The sequence below is a fragment of the Corvus cornix genome, chromosome 17 (genome assembly GCF_000738735.6).
Source record: "Corvus cornix cornix isolate S_Up_H32 chromosome 17, ASM73873v5, whole genome shotgun sequence".
In the NCBI taxonomy this organism is placed as follows: domain Eukaryota; kingdom Metazoa; phylum Chordata; class Aves; order Passeriformes; family Corvidae; genus Corvus; species Corvus cornix.
Window position 1 is genome coordinate 1,732,618 of NC_046346.1, and position 17,753 is coordinate 1,750,370.

The 17,753-nt window shown below is 55.4% G+C and overlaps 2 protein-coding genes across 2 annotated transcripts in view; one reads left to right on the plus strand and one right to left on the minus strand.

The window, feature by feature from the left end:
• Positions 1 to 17,686, plus strand: LHX6 (LIM homeobox 6). Its single transcript, XM_039561753.1, is given in 11 exon segments — positions 1 to 36; positions 637 to 702; positions 1,000 to 1,182; positions 1,259 to 1,380; positions 6,823 to 7,043; positions 9,294 to 9,350; positions 9,353 to 9,393; positions 9,474 to 9,569; positions 11,152 to 11,326; positions 11,875 to 11,978; positions 13,781 to 17,686. Coding segments are annotated over 10 exon segments (1,083 nt in total). The 5' UTR covers positions 1 to 36; positions 637 to 639; the 3' UTR covers positions 13,802 to 17,686.
• MORN5 (MORN repeat containing 5) overlaps positions 16,741 to 17,753 on the minus strand; it is a 14,652-nt gene continuing 13,639 nt past the window's right edge. The window contains exon 6 of the mRNA XM_039561754.1: positions 16,741 to 16,848. The gene's annotated coding sequence lies outside the window, so the exon portion shown is untranslated. The remainder of the gene's footprint in view (positions 16,849 to 17,753) is intronic.

A 17,753-nucleotide genomic window follows, 5' to 3' on the forward strand; every position in this document is an offset into this window, starting at 1 on the left:
GGCCGCCGCGCCCCGGCCGGCGCCCAGGCGGGCAAGGTGAGCGCTGCCGCCGCCGCCGCTGCCGTCGGGGCCGGGAGCGGGGCTGGAGCGGGGCCGGGCTCCCCGCGGCGGCCGGTATCGGGGCTAGGGCCGGGCCGGGGCCGGGGCCGCTCGCTGCCTCCGGCGCCAGAGGGGTGGATTTTTCCATCCCGGCGTTTTCTGGGGCGTTTTGTGCTCGGCAGAGGGAGAGGGGGAAGAATTTCGATTTTTAATTACTACCATTAAAAAAATCAAATTTGCAATTCTTTGGGTGGCCTGATGGATTCCCTGATTGACAGCCGGAATTGACACTCTGGTACCTCTTATCTCGGGCATTTACGGCAATTTCTAATTGCAGGTAGTTTGGGGGGTTTTTCAGCGCCTTGGCTCGCATGGGAACCGAGCGATTACTTCAAGAGGCCCGGGTTAAGTGCAGGCAGGGGGAGAATTCAATCCACATTCAAATTGCTTCATTAAAGAGACGCAGCTTTTGTTGCAAAGGATTTAAATGGCCACTAGAAAGTTCTTATTTATTGTTTTGAGGCGGTTTATATAGGGTGCCCCGCGCTCGCCCGGCGCATGGAGCCGCAGCCTCCCTCTCCCGCTCTCTCCATCAAGGTGATGCCGCCGGAGCCGCTGCCCAAGGGGAGCGCCCGCTGTCTCGACCAGCACTCCCGCGCCATGGTAAGCGGGGCCGGGGGTTGCGGGTTCACGCCGGGACCCGCCGGGCCGGGAACGCGGGGACGCACCGGGCCGGGGGTGCCGGGAGCTGTGGGGACCCGCCGGGATCCGCTGGGCCGGGGGCTGTGGGGACGCGTCGGGACCGGGGATTACGGGGTCCCGCCAGGGATGTCGGGGATTTGTGCGGACCCGCCGGGCCGGGGATGCCGAGGACTGCGGGGAGCCGGCGGGAAGCTGCGCTTCGGTCCTGCGGGGAACGGCGGGCCCCGGCTGACGGCCCCGCGGCGGCTCTGCCCGCAGTCGCAGCCCGACGGGGAGCCTCTGCCTGGCGCGCTGGAGAAGGAGGACGCCCGCTCAGCTCCCAGCACCCCTTCTACGCCGTCCGTCTGCTCCCCGCCGTCCTCCTCCTCCTCCACGCCGTCGGCCGGCAAAAACGTCTGCTCCAGCTGCGGGCTGGAGATCCTCGACCGGTACCTGCTGAAGGTGAGCGGGGCGGAGGGCGGCGGGGGCGGCGGGGGACGGCGGGTGGCCCCGGGTCTCAGCCCCTTCTCTGCCGCAGGTGAACAACCTTATCTGGCACGTCCGGTGCCTGGAGTGCTCCGTGTGCCGCACCTCGCTGCGCCAGCAGCACAGCTGCTACATCAAGAACAAGGAGATCTTCTGCAAGATGGACTACTTCAGGTAGGGACCGGGCCGGGGACGCTCCGGGGGTCTCAGCCGTCTCCGGCTGCCGCGGGGTCGGGGCCGCTCCGGCGCTGCCGTGGGGAAGGTTTGGAAAAGCCACCGGGCTCCCTGGAGCAGCCGGGTGGGAGACGACCCTCGGGAAACGGGGAGAAAGGAAGGAAGGGAGTTTGGGGTGCAACTACACAACCGCTCGAAGAGATTCCTGCCCTCTGGCCGGGCTGTGCGGGCCGCCCCGAGCCCCTGCTCCTCCCGGCTCGGCGGCGACCGCGCCCGGCTCCGGGGGTGCGGCGCGGCGGGGATGGCCCCGCGGCGGGGAAACGGGGCTCGAACGGCCTCGTCCCGGCTCCTGCCGGAGGGCAAATAGGTGCTGCCAGCCTGCGGTGCCCAGAGGCTTTCGGGGAACCCCTGTTCGCGCTGTGGGCCCGCAATGGCCGGAGCGTCCGCGGCGGGAGCGCGTTACAGAACGGAAACGAACGACGGGCAGCGGCTGCGGCCGGCCGGGGCTCGGCGGCGGCCCCGGGGCTCGGTCCGGACTCGCACACCCGGGCAGCCTGTCCCGCAGGGAGGATGTTCTGGCTTCGACAGTCTTTCTGTTCTAAACCTTAAACCACGAATTTTCCCCCAATTTGACTCGCACGAGGGGACCGAGTATTTTGAGCTCCTCTCTGGGGTTTAACTAAACATTGGAACCCCCTCTCCGACTTTCCCCATTCTACCAGGATGAGGGAATGCTGTTTGACCCGGGAGGAAGGGGAATGGCGGGCAGGAAATGGGAATGACCCCGGCGGGGCGCGGGGGGCTCGGAGCATCCTCCGGCCGCGGCAGAGCTCTGGGCTGCCCCGACGACAGCGGGCAGGGGAGCTCGGGGGAACACCTCAGAGATTCCTCCGGTGTTTTTTATTAAAGGGTCTGCGACTACCCGATTTTCCACAGCTCAGCCCCTGCCCCCGCCGGGCTCGGTGCGGTGCCGCCGGGAGTGCGGGGCTCACGGAGGCGGATGCGGGGCTCAGAGAACCGGGTCAGTCCCGAGGCTGCGGTGCTCTGCGTCCTGCCCTGTGGTGGCTTTTGTTGTTGTTATTACTGTTATTATTGTTGTTGTTATTATTTTCAAACTGCAATTTTCGGTAATTTCAGCGAAATTTTCCCCACTCAACACAGAAAGACACAAAGGGGTCCCGGGGCCTCGGTGCTGTTTTGGGGTACTTTGAGCGTTTTCATTCGTTTATCACCGTTCTGGTGCCGCTGATGTTTGGTTTGTTTTTAAGAACGGATCTTTCCAAAGGCGGTTTTAAAGTAGCGCTGGGACCTCGAAATGACCTTCGAGCAAATGTGGCAAATAATAGTGTTAAAACAAATCTGTTTCGCGATCCCCGGTCCGAGAAGCCCCGACCCCCTCCCCGTTGGGAGCAGTCGGGCTCTGCCCGCCGGTATCGGCGGGGCCAAGGGAAATAAAACGAAAATCGCGGAAGCCGCCGCAGGATGCTCCCGGTTCCTGCGGTGCCCGTTCGGGGGGCGCGGGGGCTCCCAGCCCGCGCTCCGCACTTGTCTTTTGCAAAAAAAAAGGTGGGGGTTTGGAGAGATTTTTTATTTTATTTTGGTGAATCTTCGAGCGGCGGCAGCGACGGCAGCGGCGGCGCTCGGAGCCCGGCGGGCGCGGAGCTCCCTCGCTCCCTCCGGCCCCGCGGGGATCGCTGCGCCTCCCGGCCGAGTCCCTGGCCGGCCCCGGTGCGGTGGTCGGGGGTGGCAGGAGGGGGTCGCTCCCGCCGTCTCCCGTGGCAGAACCCGCCGGGCTGAGCCACCGCCGTCGGTGCCGGTGTGCGGCCGGGAGCCGCTCGCCAGGGCTGGGATCCCTCCGGCTGCCCCTGGCAAACTGGCCTCGTTGTCCGCTCTCTCGGCCCCCTCCTGCACCCGCCCAGCCCTGGGAGCATCCCGGCTGGCGTCTTGTTGACTCCAGTCAGTGGAACCCGGCGCGTGGCACAGGGTAAACCTGATCCTCGGGATGGATTTTTAAATTTTTATCTATTATTTGAGGCACATTAAATGTGTGGGGTTTATTTAAAAGCAAAGCAGAAACCCCATCCTAACACGTGTGGTGCTTGGAGCAAGGCAGAGGGAAGGGGCAGTGGGATGCTCTGCACAGGTCACACGGATGCTCTGTGGCTGCAGTGCTGGTTCCTCCGACACCGGGGCTGTTGGGGGACGCTGAGGATGAAGGCTGTCAGGCACGGGGCTGTCATGTCCCAGCTCCACTGCCCACGGGGAGTGTGGTTAGGCCCTCTCTGTCCAAGTGTCCTTTCTCTGTCCCCATGAGGGGCTGTGTATGTGCTGGCACTGATGTGAATCCATGGCCTCGTGCATTTTTAAGCAAATGCTGCTGTTTCCTGTGTCTTGTCAAATAATTACATTTGGCATCTAAGGCTCCAGCGTTTCAAGGAGAACCAAATTAAAATTGGAGCTCATTGAGCAGAACATTGTGTTCCCGGGCGATGCAAGGGCTGCTCACAGCCAAGCTCCCACGGCTCCGGTCGCCCGGAGGCCCAGCATGATCCTGGTGTGATTCCTGCTGTGCCCTGCTGTGACCTCGGTGGGCAGTCTGTAGGCATGTGACCTTGGGGTCACTGGCTGGGCTGTGGCTCAGGTGATCTTCACCCCTTGCTCTTATGTCCCTCTGGGATGATGCTCCCTCTCAGGCATTGCTGTGGCTCAGTGTGAAATCCTCGCTGAGGCACTGCTGCTGTTCTGTGAGACTGGGGAGATGTCTGGGAGCTGCAGCTGACTCTGAGGGCTGTGTTAGGGGCTTCCTACAGAGTGGACCCAAGAGGGGACAGGAATGTTTGGAGCTGTGAGTGGCCCTGGGGCTGGGTGCCTCTTGCCCTGTCCCCACAGGCAGGGATGGACAGGAGGGCTGAAGGAGCTGTGGCACCGGGGTACGAGCGGCGTGGGAGAGACAGGAGGCACCAGGGCGTCCTCCCACCTCTGCTGTTCCCGCAACCCAGATGATGCGGCCGCCCCTGGGGGAGGTGGGATGAGTCTTGTTGGGATGAGTCTCTCTGGGATGAGTCTTTCCTGGTAACATTGCAGTTAGTTTCCATCCCCAGAGTTAACCTTTGGGGAGAGCATTCACTCACAAACCATGCACGCAGGGCTCTGATAGCAGCTGGTGATGCTCCAGCTTGTGCCACTGTTCTGGGCTTGGATAAATTCTCTGGCTCTTTGTCTCTTGCTACAGTGCGGCCCTGTCCCCATCCCCATCCCTGTCCCTGCCAGGCAGGAGTCATGTGGAACCCCTCTCCTGGTGCTCTACTGCTCCGAGCAGATGGGGCTCTTCGGGCTCCCACTGCCCTGCAAGGACGGTGAGCTAAAGCCCGTGTTATGTTTGAGCTGTTATTTGCAGTGGTGATGGGTCAGGACAGGCTTTTCGCAGGCATTTCTCTCCCCATTCCTGTGTCCCTGGCAGTTGCGGTGCCACGGTGGTTGTCCCTGCAGTGACAGTCTCTGTTGGGTGACGGTGGGTGCTGTGCCCGGCCCCAGCGCTGTCTCCGCAGAGCGCGATGGCTGCAGCGGTGCCGCAGCCGGGAGTTGGCCGAGAGCCGCAGGCGCAGCATCAGTGGTTGCGGGTGCCGCAGGCTGTGCAGCCCCGTGCCCGCGGTGCTGCTGAGCCTCAGCCTCTCTCCAGGTTCTGCTCATGCCGTGGCTCTGCAGGGACAGCGGCATCAGCCCCTGCCTGTGCTGCTGCCATGGCCACACGAGTCCCTGCGCCTTCGGCAAGCCCTGCCCTGCTCCCTGGGCACCGCTGCCAATCTGGGGGTCCTGCCTGGTCCTCGGGAGATGCCTGGGTGTCTCCCCCAGATCCCAGCTGACGTGTGATGGGGATGTGTGACCTTTTCTGTGTGGTGCCTGGTGCCTCAGTTTCCCCCATCCCCGTGATGTGCTCCCCCCGCGGGCTGGGATTCGAGCGGGGAGAGGCGATCACCACGTGCCATTAGCTCCCTACGCCTGCCCCTCGCTTGATACTGTTCAGCAAGTACGACTGTTTACATAGCACATTGTTCAAAGTAATTCAATTTGCAGGAATGATCTTTATTTCTAAATAAAAAATTAATACAGTTCTTTTGTTTGTGCGTTTATATAAACGAGCTGGCACAAAGTCAGTTTACAATGTTCCCATCTGAAGTAAATTAGTGAAGTCTCTTAGCTAAGTCTCTGTATAATTTCAGCACAGAAATGTCCCTTTTTTTTCTTCTTTGGTCAGCTATGGTCAGGCTTAAAAATTTAGACCCTTATTTTCCTCCCAAATAGTTTTGCTGTTAGTAATCCCAGCACCGGACAGTCTTTCCACATCTTGCTGGGCCCACGGTGGGCAGCAGTTCTGTGGTGTGGGGTCAGGCATGGGCAGCACACTGGCTGTGATGGCCTGACCTGGGCTCTGTCTCTGCCTGTCTGCAGAGCCTGGGGCTGCTCTGGCCACTGAACTGAAGGGTTTGAGGTGCGGGGTCTCTCCTGTTGCTTGTTGTGGTTATTTCTTGTCGGTGTTTTGTGCCTGCACTGAGAAATGCTGGAGCTGCTGTGGTGAGGGGCTGGCTGGAGCCCTCGGGAGCTTGAGGCGGCAGTGGCAGTTCTGGGGCTGTGTGGGGAAGTGCAGTGACTGTGTTGGAGTCAGAACCACCTCTGGGGTGGCAGAAGAGATGCTCCCTTCTCTCCTGATGCTCTCGCTGCTGCTCATTGCCTTTATTTTTTTAAGCAGTAATACTGAATGCAGAAATCAAACCAAGGCCAGGCCTGGCACCTCATGTCAGACACTGTCACCCCCTGTGAATCACCTGCCCTTGGCCATCAGCATCCTGATGGGAATGGGGTTTTTCACACAATCACCTGGTGAGGGGATCCTGGCTGTCTTGTTGCCTCTTCACTGCGATGAGCTACCTTCCATCATAGCTCATTCCAGCGCAGTCATCATCCTCTCACAGTGAGGAGACCTCCTCCATGGGGGAAAAGCAGATGTGTGCGCCTGTACGTGTGAGGAGAACACACATGGTTTGATTTATGGCAGCGGGAGAGAACCAGCTCTGACACAGTTTCCATCTGAGTCTCACACTGGCTGTTATCAAAATAAAAAACCCACGGGCTTGGAAGCTGATTCACGGCGCTGCGTCACCTCAGCGCCTCGGCCGCGTCTGGCGCCTCAGGGCTGCAGTGAGTTACACCCCACTCCTGCCCACGCTGCTGTCACGGGAAAAGCCACCGGTGGGGCAGCTCCACTTCCTCTCTCCACGAATGGGTGTTGTGGGTGTTGGGGTGGTCAGGGTGAGCAATGGGATCGACAGCAGTGCCTGCAACCCAGCATTGTGCTGCCTGCCCTCGCCCTGCCTGCCTTCCCCTGCCTGCCTTCCCCTGCCTGCCCTCCCCTGCCTGCCCTCACCTGCCTCTTCTCCTCCGCAGCCGGTTCGGTACGAAGTGTGCCCGCTGTGGCAGGCAGATCTACGCCAGCGACTGGGTGCGGCGAGCGCGGGGCAATGCCTACCACCTTGCCTGCTTCGCCTGCTTCTCCTGCAAGCGGCAGCTCTCCACCGGCGAGGAGTTCGGCCTGGTGGAGGAGAAGGTCCTGTGCCGGATCCACTACGACACCATGATAGAGAACCTCAAGCGAGCGGCAGAGAACGGTACGGAGCGCCGGCGGCCTCGGCCCGGGCAGGGTGTCACTGTCCCCCGCGCTGACCCTTAGCACAGGGTGTTGGGGTCGGTTCTATCATTGCCAAAAGTGGTGATGGGTGGCCCTGGGAGATGTTGAGCACAAGGCCCTGTGCTGGCAGGAGGGCTCATGGGGTGGCCAACGTGCTGGGAGCACCTGCGGCTCGTGGCAGACCTGTGTGCCGGCGGCAATGCCAGGGACAGTGCCTGGTCCTGCACTGCCCCACATGCAGTGCCTGAGGAAGCTGCTGGGATTTTGAGGCCGTGAGTCATAAATGTAGAAGGCGGGATTGGCAATTTGACTAAACCTTCCCATCATTTTCCACCCACCCTGCCCATCCTGGGTTGTGCCACTCCCAGCTGGACAGCGCTGCACCATGGCCAGCCAGCCTCCACTGTCCCAATCGATTCAGTGACACTGAGGTCACGCAGCACTGCAGCTCCTGTCCCTTCCCCATCCTCCTGCACGGCAGTGCCCAGAGAGATGCTCAGAGGAACAAATTTGTGGGGTAAATCCAGAGTGGTACTCAGGGAGGCCGGGCAGTACCAGGGCCTGTCCTGTGGTAGAAAGTACTTCAGCACATGGTGGGCACAGGGAGTGACACGCCATGTCCCGGCCCATGCAGCATGTGGAAACCATTAACAACCTGACAGGAAAATAATATGTTTCTGTTTACTGTGTTTGAGTAAGAGGATGAAAACAGAGTGCCCAGTTCGGCTGGGAGGGTCCCAGCTCGGACGTGGCTCGCGGCATGTTGGTCCATATGGTCAGCTGCTGCGGGGGCATGAGGGAGTGATGGGGAGCAAGGATGGAGGGGGAGAAGCCACGTGTCCTGCGGGAGCAGAATGGTGTGAGGACAGCAGGGTCTGGCACTGGGGACTCCTGCAGAGCTGTTGCCCCAGCTGAGGGCTGGGATGGTGGGTTTGCTGCTGCTGCTTGGAACAACCTGCTGGTGTGGGCTGAGCACCAGTGCTGGGCAGTGCTGGGGCACCTGGTGAGTGTCAGGTGTCACTACCTGTGTCCAGGAGGTTTTGAGAAGGGGGTGGGATCACTTTGGAGGGCTGTAGTTGCTGTGGAGTTGGAGGGCCGCACTCCCCCCTCCAGTAATTACCCAGCAATTTCTTCTGCACATGAGGTTTTACATACAAGAAAAATAAACAGATGTTGCTGAAGTCAGAGTCCCATTCATCATCCGAAAGAACAAGTCAAACTATATGAGAAAGTCCTTCAACTCAAGCCAAGACAATCACAGCCCGGTCCAGCTTGTGGAGCGATCGCCGGGCTGTGCAGGCGCATCCTGGGAGCGGGATGAGCGCCAGCCCTGCTCAGCCACCCTCCCTCAGCCACCCTCCCTTGCCCATTCCTCAGTGGTGCTTCACCTACACTGCCCAGAGCAGCCAGGGCTGCAGCAGGGCCCCAGTGAAGAGCGAGGGATCTGGCTCTGGACGCTGTCCCTGGAGGCTGCACAGCAGCATGAGCACGGCTGGGCTTGCCCCGACACCGTGCTGGGCAAGGGGGAGGTCAGTGCCCCCCTGGAGGGTCCCCCTTGGTGTGGCTGCTGCTCAGAGCGTGGCCACCCCAAGGCCGTGGGGATGGTGCTGCTCCTGCTGCTGCTCTGGGATGCAGGAGGAAGAGGAGGTCAGGTGCTGGGATGATTTGGGGCTGGGGAAAGGAGCAAAGAGCCCACTGAAATGCTCTGAGCAAACGAAAGGACTGATGGAGGCTGTGCCCACGAGGGAAAACAGGGTCACAGGGAGCAGCGAGGGGCAGGAGTGATGGATGTTGGTGAGCCTGGAAGAGACGGGGTCCCTTCTGAGCTGCTCCCTGGAGGATGTGGCCAAGTGGTGACTGTGAGTCAAGGCCAGTGGGACATCAGTGCTTGCCCTCACACACTACCTTGACCCTTTTCCTGCTCCTGTCTCTCCTTATTCCCTGTGGCTTCCACCACTTGCTGCATTTTTCTTAATTCAACAGTAAACCCCTGGGGAATGGTGGCTTCTCCTTCCCTGTGTGTGGAGGGGCTCAGCAGCCCAGGGCAGCTCCTGAGTGGCAGTGCTGGCTCCACTCTTCCTGCTCCCACTGCAGCAAGGGATGCTGTGGGTGTCCCACACTGTGATGCCACCAGGTGTGGTGTCCCCCAGATGAGCAGCTGCCGCACGCAGAGGGGGCAGGGGGGCAGGTGGGTTTCTGACCTGTGGCTCATAGGGCTTCTCTCCTGTAGGCAACGGGATCACGCTGGAAGGGGCCGTGCCCTCGGAGCAGGACAGCCAGCCGAAGCCAGCAAGCGAGCCCGCACCTCCTTCACCGCCGAGCAGCTGCAGGTCGGGCAGGAGGGCCGGGGGGCTGGGAGGGGCCGTGGCTCCCCAGCCTCACCCTGAGCCCCTCTCTCCTCTCTCCACAGGTCATGCAGGCACAGTTTGCTCAGGACAACAACCCCGACGCACAAACGCTTCAGAAGCTGGCGGACATGACGGGGCTGAGCCGGAGGGTCATTCAGGTGAGGGCAGGGATGGGCAGGGCAGGGAGGGGGCACCTGAAGGCTGGCACCAGCCAGGGCTCACAGCCCCGTGGCTCCTCACCCCGGGCCATGCAGCACCCAGCGGCTCCTCTGCTGCCACAGCGATGCCAGCACCATTCGATGCCAGCACCATTCTTTCTCTGTCTCGCTCGTGGGTTTTCTATTTGTTTTTCCCTCTTATGATGCAATGAATCAAAGCCCCAACAGCCCCAGCAATTTGCAATAAATCTCTGGGTGGGAAAGCTGCCGTTTGTACGGGGTCCTGGAGCGCTGTGCTCTGTCCCAGCCGCTGACACGGAGTGCGGGAGCTTCCCCGGCAGCCGGCCCTGCCATGAGCAGGCAAGGTTCACCAGCGTCAGGAAGCATTGGGATCAAGAAGTTTAAAGAAAAAAGGGTTTTGCAGCCCCAGGGGACACAGTGACAGGGAAGTCCCCGCACCTGAGCTGGGAGGGGAGGGCGAGTGGTGCAGTAGGGACAGAGAAATGTCCCCTCTGCAACTCCCAGCTCACAGACAGCCCAGCTTTACCTCTTGGTGACATTTGTACTCATCACTTTAATGTTCTGCTCACATACTTTCTGCATACAATAAAAACACGAGTGATTAAAATAAATTTCTTTAAGCTTTCATCCAAGACTGTTTCACCAATGACACATTTAAATTTTGTGTGTGAAAATCTGGCTCGAGCCTCTGTTGTTGAGATTCTCCATTTAGCTAAAGATCAAGCAGGCTGCACACTGGGTGATTTTTTATGTGGATATTTTTTAAAGGCGCTTCGAACAGGAAACAATTTGTCAAATGCTTACGACTGTTTCCTTCTCTGTGGTCCAGTGTGCTCTGCCTTGGAGAGCTGGTCTTCATTCAGTCCTGGAGAAAGTTTTTAGTCCCAGCTATCTTTCAAAAATTAGAGCATAAGAGCATAAGAAACAGATCACCTCTTTAGCATAAAACCCCACTTCCATGCATGTTTTAACTCTAGGATGTAATTCCTTAACTACTCCTTTAATTAAAAGTAGTGAGATTTGATCAGAGATCTCATACCTGCTGCTCACACAGACTATGGCTGTATCCCACCACAGTACCCTCCTTCCTCAGCTTTAATGTTCTGCTGATGGGGTTTTTGAATATGATAAACCACAAGTGATTGAAACAATATTGTTTGCATCATTCTTAAAGTCACAACTTGTCCTAGTTTAAGCTCCTACTCGTTTTTGTCTGCTCTTGTTTCTCTCTTTGCCAGTGCTCAAGTGTCCCAACTGATCTCAGCTGTGCTTTTAGGCCAGGTGAGCTGGGGCTACAGATTAAAATTTAAATAAGACCTTGAAAGGTGCTGCCATCATTTGCAGGGAAGCTGTGCAGGGACAAAGCTTTGCATACACAACTTTCCTCTCGCTCTGCTGAGTGTAAAACAAACCTGTGGAAGCTGGTGAAGTGCAGATTTCTCTATTTTATTCAGTTTTCATAAACACTTCGAAGAGACCCCCATCCAAGGACCCTGGCGAAGGACCACACTCCAACCCAATCGTCTCTCAGCTGTCACAGCGTTCGCTGCTTTTGTTCCAGGTTTGGTTTCAAAACTGCAGAGCCCGCCATAAAAAACACACCCCGCAGCACACGGTGCCGCCCTCGGGAGCGCCCCCGTCCCGCATCCCCTCCTCGCTGTCCGACGACATTCACTACTCGCCCTTCAGCAGCCCGGAGCGGGCCCGGATGGTGACGCTGCACGGATACATCGAAAGTAAGAGGCGGTGGCGGGGCCGGGGCAGGGCGGGGGCAGCGCCCGGGAGAGGCGGTGGCAAAACCTTCCTTGTGCTAAGGGTGCAGGGCTGGTGCCCATGCTGCTCCTGCTCCTTGTGTCTGATTAACTTTGCCTTTGGGATTACCTCGCCCCCAGGAAAGTCAGTGCTTGGGTTTTACCTGACTGGTCCTTGGCCCTCTTGCGCTCTCTGTGTCATGGGGAAGAGGTGTGAGCGTGCCCCGTGGGGCTCGGTGGTCAGTGGTCTCCTTCCTGCTCAGAACAGCAGAGTTGCTTTCCCTGACAGTTCCCGGTGCCAGTGAATGATTTGTGAGTGAGGGGCAGCTTTGGTCATGCCTGGACAGAGGTTTGGCTCTGTGGCTCTTGTGAGGCTTCTCCCCTCCCTTGCCCATGAGGGCTCCTGCTGTGCCTCTGCCTGACCCGCCGGGCACCTCCTGCTCCCCGCGTGTCCCGGTGGAAGCCTGGCCGTGCCGGATGGAGGGCGTGTGTTGTTTGTAGTAACAGAGGCTGAAGCCTCTTCTCATCCACAGGTCAGGTACAGTGTGGACAAGTGCACTGTAGACTTCCCTACACTGCTCCACCAGTGCACCTCAAAGCAGACATGGAAGGACCACTATCTAATAGGGGTGAGAAGGTAAATGTAGTCCCTCTTCCAGGCTGCGGGGACTACCCTCCCCTGTAGCAGAGATCTGTGTGTAACATCATTGCCACTGCTGTCTCCTGTCAGCATCACTGCCTCTCCATGACCTCTGGCAGCTGCCACCCACCCATGTGTCTTTCCTTAGTTTTGGGGGCCCTTAGGTTGATGTACCCACTGTTGGTCAAAATGGCATCACTTTGTTTTTCACTGGACACCCCTCGTTGTTGTGACGTGCTGGGACTGTGCGCCTGCATCCACAGAAGGCTCTCACACCCTCCTGCCTGAATCCTCCCTGGTTTCCCCTTCCCGTGTGCCCTGGGCTCTGTCCTGCTCCGTTCCTCAGGCACCTGCACGTGTTGTCAGTGTGAACAGCAACTGGCTGTCAACAACGGAGCAGGGGAGAGCTCCAGCATGCACTAACTTCCCAGTTTTCCACGAGTTAACAAAAAAGATTCATTTCTTGTGGATTGCAGTATTGCTTAAAAAAAAAAGCAAAAAAACAACAACTGGCTGTTACAATATCTGAAGTAGGAATGTTATTTCACAATGTCTGGCCGGGAGACAATACTGAATGTTGATATTTTTCTGTTCAGCACTTACAGTATCTGTTCTAACACACGGCTTATCGGGGGCAAGATTTCTCAAACATGCTTGGAAGATTTTATTTAGGACCCCAGTTTCAGTGGCTTCCTTTTCAGGGAACACTGAGCCTTTGGCAACTCTTAGTGGTTTTAGCTTTTGTCTTCACTGTTAGAGGTTCTCAGCACCTCTGAGAACACTGAGCCTTTGGCAACTCTTAGTGGTTTTAGCTTTTGTCTTCACTGTTAGAGGTTCTCAGCACCTCTCTTTTCAGATCTCTCTCTACTCAGTGCAGCAGCTTATTGAGCTATGTTTCAATGGGCATAAGCAGGGACCCAGCAAAGTTATTTTTTCAGTCTAAATTCTACCATTTTTTCATATCTGCCCAGCAAGCTGCAGAGTTTTCACAAAATATTATACAGTCCTGGTGCTGTTGTTAGAGAAGCTTCACTGCAGCAAGCAGCTCCTGATTTAAATGCAATTACTGCCTCACAGCTGTTGCAGAACAGGGTTCTCAGGACACGGAGCTTCCCCCCAACCAGCTCCTTTTCTAAACAATCACTTGCATGTTGAATTCCTTAAAACTGAAGTAGCTTTTTTTTTCCCCCACATCCAAAAATTTTTAATAGCTGAGATAGCTGAGATCCTGGGAAAACCATTTAAATGCTGAGTGTGTGCTTCCCTCTGCGTGGGGAGCACCCCCCACCCTCGTCTCGGGGTGCCCAGTGCAGTGGCTGGTGAGAACTGAGCTCAGTGGCTGCTCCCCCTGCCCCTACAGGGGAAGGGGCTGTACCTGCAGAGCAGCGATGTGCAGTGTTTTGGGGAGCCTGTGCTGATCAGTGAGTGAGTGAGGTGGACAGTCAGGGCTGCTGGTCGTGGTCTTTGTCTTCCTTGGTAGCTGCTGTATCACGGAACAGATGAGTGAAGTGCTGGTTTTGGTGTGCTGCCCGGTTTTGCTTGGTTTCACAGTGAAGGTGTGGTGCACCTCTGCCACAGTCCCGTTACCTCCCACCTGGGCTCCTCAGTGCGGCCCCGGCGGCTCCTTCCCTGGGCAGGGCTGGCAGCTCCCTGGCAGACAGTGCTTCCAGAGAGGGATTTCCTACGAGGAAGTGGCTGCCACAGCAGAGCCCGAGTGTGTTCTGCTGCTCCCTGCAAGCACATCACCACCGCGAGGGCTCTGTCTCTGGAAGCCGCTGACGCTCCCGTTTTTCCCCCAGGTCATCCTCTTTCAGTACTGACTGCGCGGACTCTTCCTCACCTGTCCATGGCCCTACCAGCACCACTGCCCCTCAGCCGCTGACACAGCGCCCAGCCCACGGCAGCTGCCACCAGTCCCGCGGGAGAAGCTCAGATCCAGCACTCTCAGTTCTTTCCATTGACCAGCACCTCGCGTCCGCTCTGATTTCTCCAGCGACACTCTGTGTATGTGTGTGTTGAGTGCAGAGTTACATTTTACACTTGTTTCTTGTGGACTTGTAGAATGACCGTGAGTCTCTCCAAGGCAGTGCCAGACACAGTCAAAACTGGTGACTCTACTGTGCTTGCAAGTCTTGCTCCCAAACCCATGGGAATATGAACAACCCAGAACACGCTGAGTCTCAGGGGGGTCGATGATCACCTCTGAGCACAAAGGAAGGAGGAATTTATGTGGTTTGGCCTGATTCTCTTTTTGCACCAGTGAAGCAGTTCCTGGACATCCCTCCTTCTTTCCACTCGCACGTGTGAAATCTGAAATTGGCTTTTTGGCTCAGCAACTTGATACATAGACAGACCTTCCTGAAGGAAACTCGCAGGTAGCTGAGACTCCACTGAGTGGAAAACATGATGCCAGCTGGAAATAGGCAGTTTTTCTTCCTCCTCAAAGTGCTTTAGAATCACATGTCCTTTGATCACTCAAAGGTAAGTAAATCTTAGTGTTTTTCCCCCCGGTTTTATAGGAGGGGAAGCAGAGATGTCCGAAACTGAGAGGAACCATGAGGGTTGGTGGCAGAGCCAGGTTTAGCACCCTGAAGTTTTTGATTGCTGACTTGTTCTTAGAACACTGAATATCTCTCTCCTCTCACAGCCATCTGCCAAATCTTTTTTTTTTTAAAGTTTTTTACTCTTGTTCTTTATTAACAAGCTACTTTATTTCCTTGGAGTCATATTGGATCACAAATGGGTGATTTCAGAATGTACCTACAGAAAACTCTCAGACAATCCATACTCTGGGACTGGGAAACGCTCACTGGAAGGTGCCCATAAAGGTGTAGAAATGTTCTGCCCTGCTGTGGACTCGAGTCCAGTCAGTGGAAAGAGTTGGGTAGAAACTGGAGACCAGTTAAAAAGGTGAAAACCACAGTAAGGCCAGCGGGAACAGTCGCTAGCCAAGTGGACAGCAAGGGGATGGCATCTTCCTTTGGCAGCATCGCTCTGATTCCCTCTGCCCTCCTGTTCTCCCTTGCTGGGGTACGGCTGTCGGTCCTGCCAGGCCCTGGGATGAGGGTGCATCCCAGGAGAACTGCTGGGCTCACGGCAACAGCAAAGGAAGTGCTCAGCAGTCTGGCCCTAAGACAGGAAAAGGACTCTAAAATGATCCTTCATTGATGGTAATAACGAAAAGTAAACAAGTGACCTCTGCCAGCCCTTCTCAGTTTGCACCGAGCCAAGAGCAGGTCTGTAACAAAACCTCTCTCCACGCAAGCACATGGGCCTGTCCTGCTGTGAAGTGTCTGTGAGGCCGCTCTTCCAAGAATGTGAAAGCCTACCCTGAGCCACAGCTAGTGAGGGATATGACTGAACCATGTCCGAGGAGCAGGAGATGGGAATCCATCTGTTACATAACTTGTTTTTAATTGGAACTGTGTTTTCCTCTCTGGGAGATCCTGGATCAACCCCGACATGGGCCGGGTGGGCAGCCATCGCTCTGCTCTGGCCAGCCCGTATTGCACACGTGGGGGGCCTTCTCCTGCCCGTGTCCCTGAACTCCGTGTGACACCAGCAGCCAGACACATGGCTCCAGCTAAACCACGAGGAGCGCTCCAGAAATGGCGGGAGGAGATGGGGACGTCTGCTGAGGTCACCGAGATCTCTTGGTTTGAGAAGTAACTGAGTACAAGCACACATTGATATTGGTTGGAACAAATACACACACACACACACACACACACATTGTTCTGTGTGTGTGTACATATATTAAGAGAGTGATGGTACTACCTTGGACAGTTGGGCCAGTATCTGTCTAATTGCAGCCAGCAGCTCTATTCCCAATTTAAAATGACATTTGAAAGGAGAGAGGGGAATTAAGAGAGGGGAATTAAGTCCACAAAATCTTATTGTCACCTCCCGATGTGTGAGTGACCATTTCCAGAGTGTGACCGGTGACAAGGCGCTCCTGCACGCCTGACCTGGCTGGAGCCGTCGCTGCAGAGGCGTCCCCTCAGGGAGGGGACAGTCACCAGTTGCTCCAGTTGCACCAGGTGCAGTCCTTTTTGTCCTTGTCCATAGCAATGAGGGAAAGATGGGTGTTCCCTTGGCTGGCTGTTGGTGACTGTTTGTCATCACAGGTTGAGGCGGTTGCTGTGTCCATGTGCCAGCCTTGAGATGCTTGTGGGGGCTGGGGGGTCACTGGGGCCTGACTTTTTTCTCCATTTGTGCTTGCACATCCTAATGACCATTTAGTTGTGGAATTAGTGCCATAAAAGAATGGATAGTTTTTTCATTTAAGACTGAAGGAGAGACTTCAGGCTGTAACTTGCCCTGACATCCCACAGTCTCTGAGATTGCCACAACTGTTCTGTTGAGGGAGAAAAGGGTTTGATGTGTTTCTCTCTTCTGTCATGGCAATACAATGAAAGGGAAACTATGAAATATGTATCTGCTAAATACCAACTTGATCAGAAAAAACCCACTTGTGAAATGTCCTGGATGCCCAAGGGTTTGTAACTGATACCACGGCAGGGCCGGAGTGCAAGGCAGGGGCTGAGGGAATGTAGGTGTTTCTCTCCAGGGACGTGGGCTCACCACAGACTGTGCTCGGGGCACTTCCCCCCATAAGTAGCCAGGAGCAGCTTTGCTAATTCAGAAATCAGGCTCTGTTTATATTAAGCCCAAATTGTTTGCAAAAACTGGAAGCAATTCAGCTTGTGCAGTTTTAGAGCTAATTATGTGTATGGAAAATACTCAACTGTACCAAGAATGTAAGAAATCTTCTAATTTATTCAATACATTGTTTCACAACATATTTCACACTGACTGTTGCCACTGAACCAAACCTTATCTCAGGTCATTTGCATTCATCTCCTGTCTGTGGATTAAAAAAAAAATAAAATTAAAGTCATTCTCATTTTCTTAGTTTATTCAGTAATTGCCAGATGGGTTCTGGTGCAGCAATGCAGACTCCACGCACTAAACTTTTCCAGTTGCTATTTACAAACCCTTTTGCAGACAGAATCCACTGAAGACAGCCAGCGAAAGGCTCTTCACTCCAGTTTAACAAGGTAACTAACAGGGCTCAGCTCTGGAAGTGGGATGGTTTAAGGTTTTATCACCAGTGATTTTTTCTGGCTCATGCTGGTTAACCCAATGCCCGAGCTAAAGGTGCTTACACAACTCACTCATTGGGACGGGGAGTGGGAACCAATCCTGCACTACTATCAGTGATTTATCTGTAGGATGCCAACTAAACACCAGTTTTATTTCATCTGCCAATCATTTTGTTGTAGCATGTTGCAATTCTGCATGTCTTGGCTACAATGGTTAAAAAATTTTTTCTCTGAATGAGTGGACAGTCAAGACTAATATTTATTTTAAAAAAGTAAAACAAAATTGTAAGCACTTTTTGTAAAACCAATGTCTGTTTTGTTACATACTTTTAATGTTGTGCTTTGTAAATGTCTTATTTGTGTAATAAATAAAGTTAATGCAAGTAGAAGTGCTGGCACTTACATCCAGAAAATGATGTAATTCCATTTTATTTTATTTTTAAATACTTTCTGGCTTACTAATCAAGCAGCAACCCACCCAGTTTTCCCCTTTTATTATTTTGTTAAACTCTGGCTTCAGGAGAGTTCAACAAACGTTCGTAGTAAATGGATATAATTTCCTAGTTAGCAAACCAGTCATTAAAGAATACCTCTGGTGTACATTATTACAATGATCAATCAATATCAAAGTACTGAGCAAAAAGAGAGGAAAGGAATTCACCAGGAC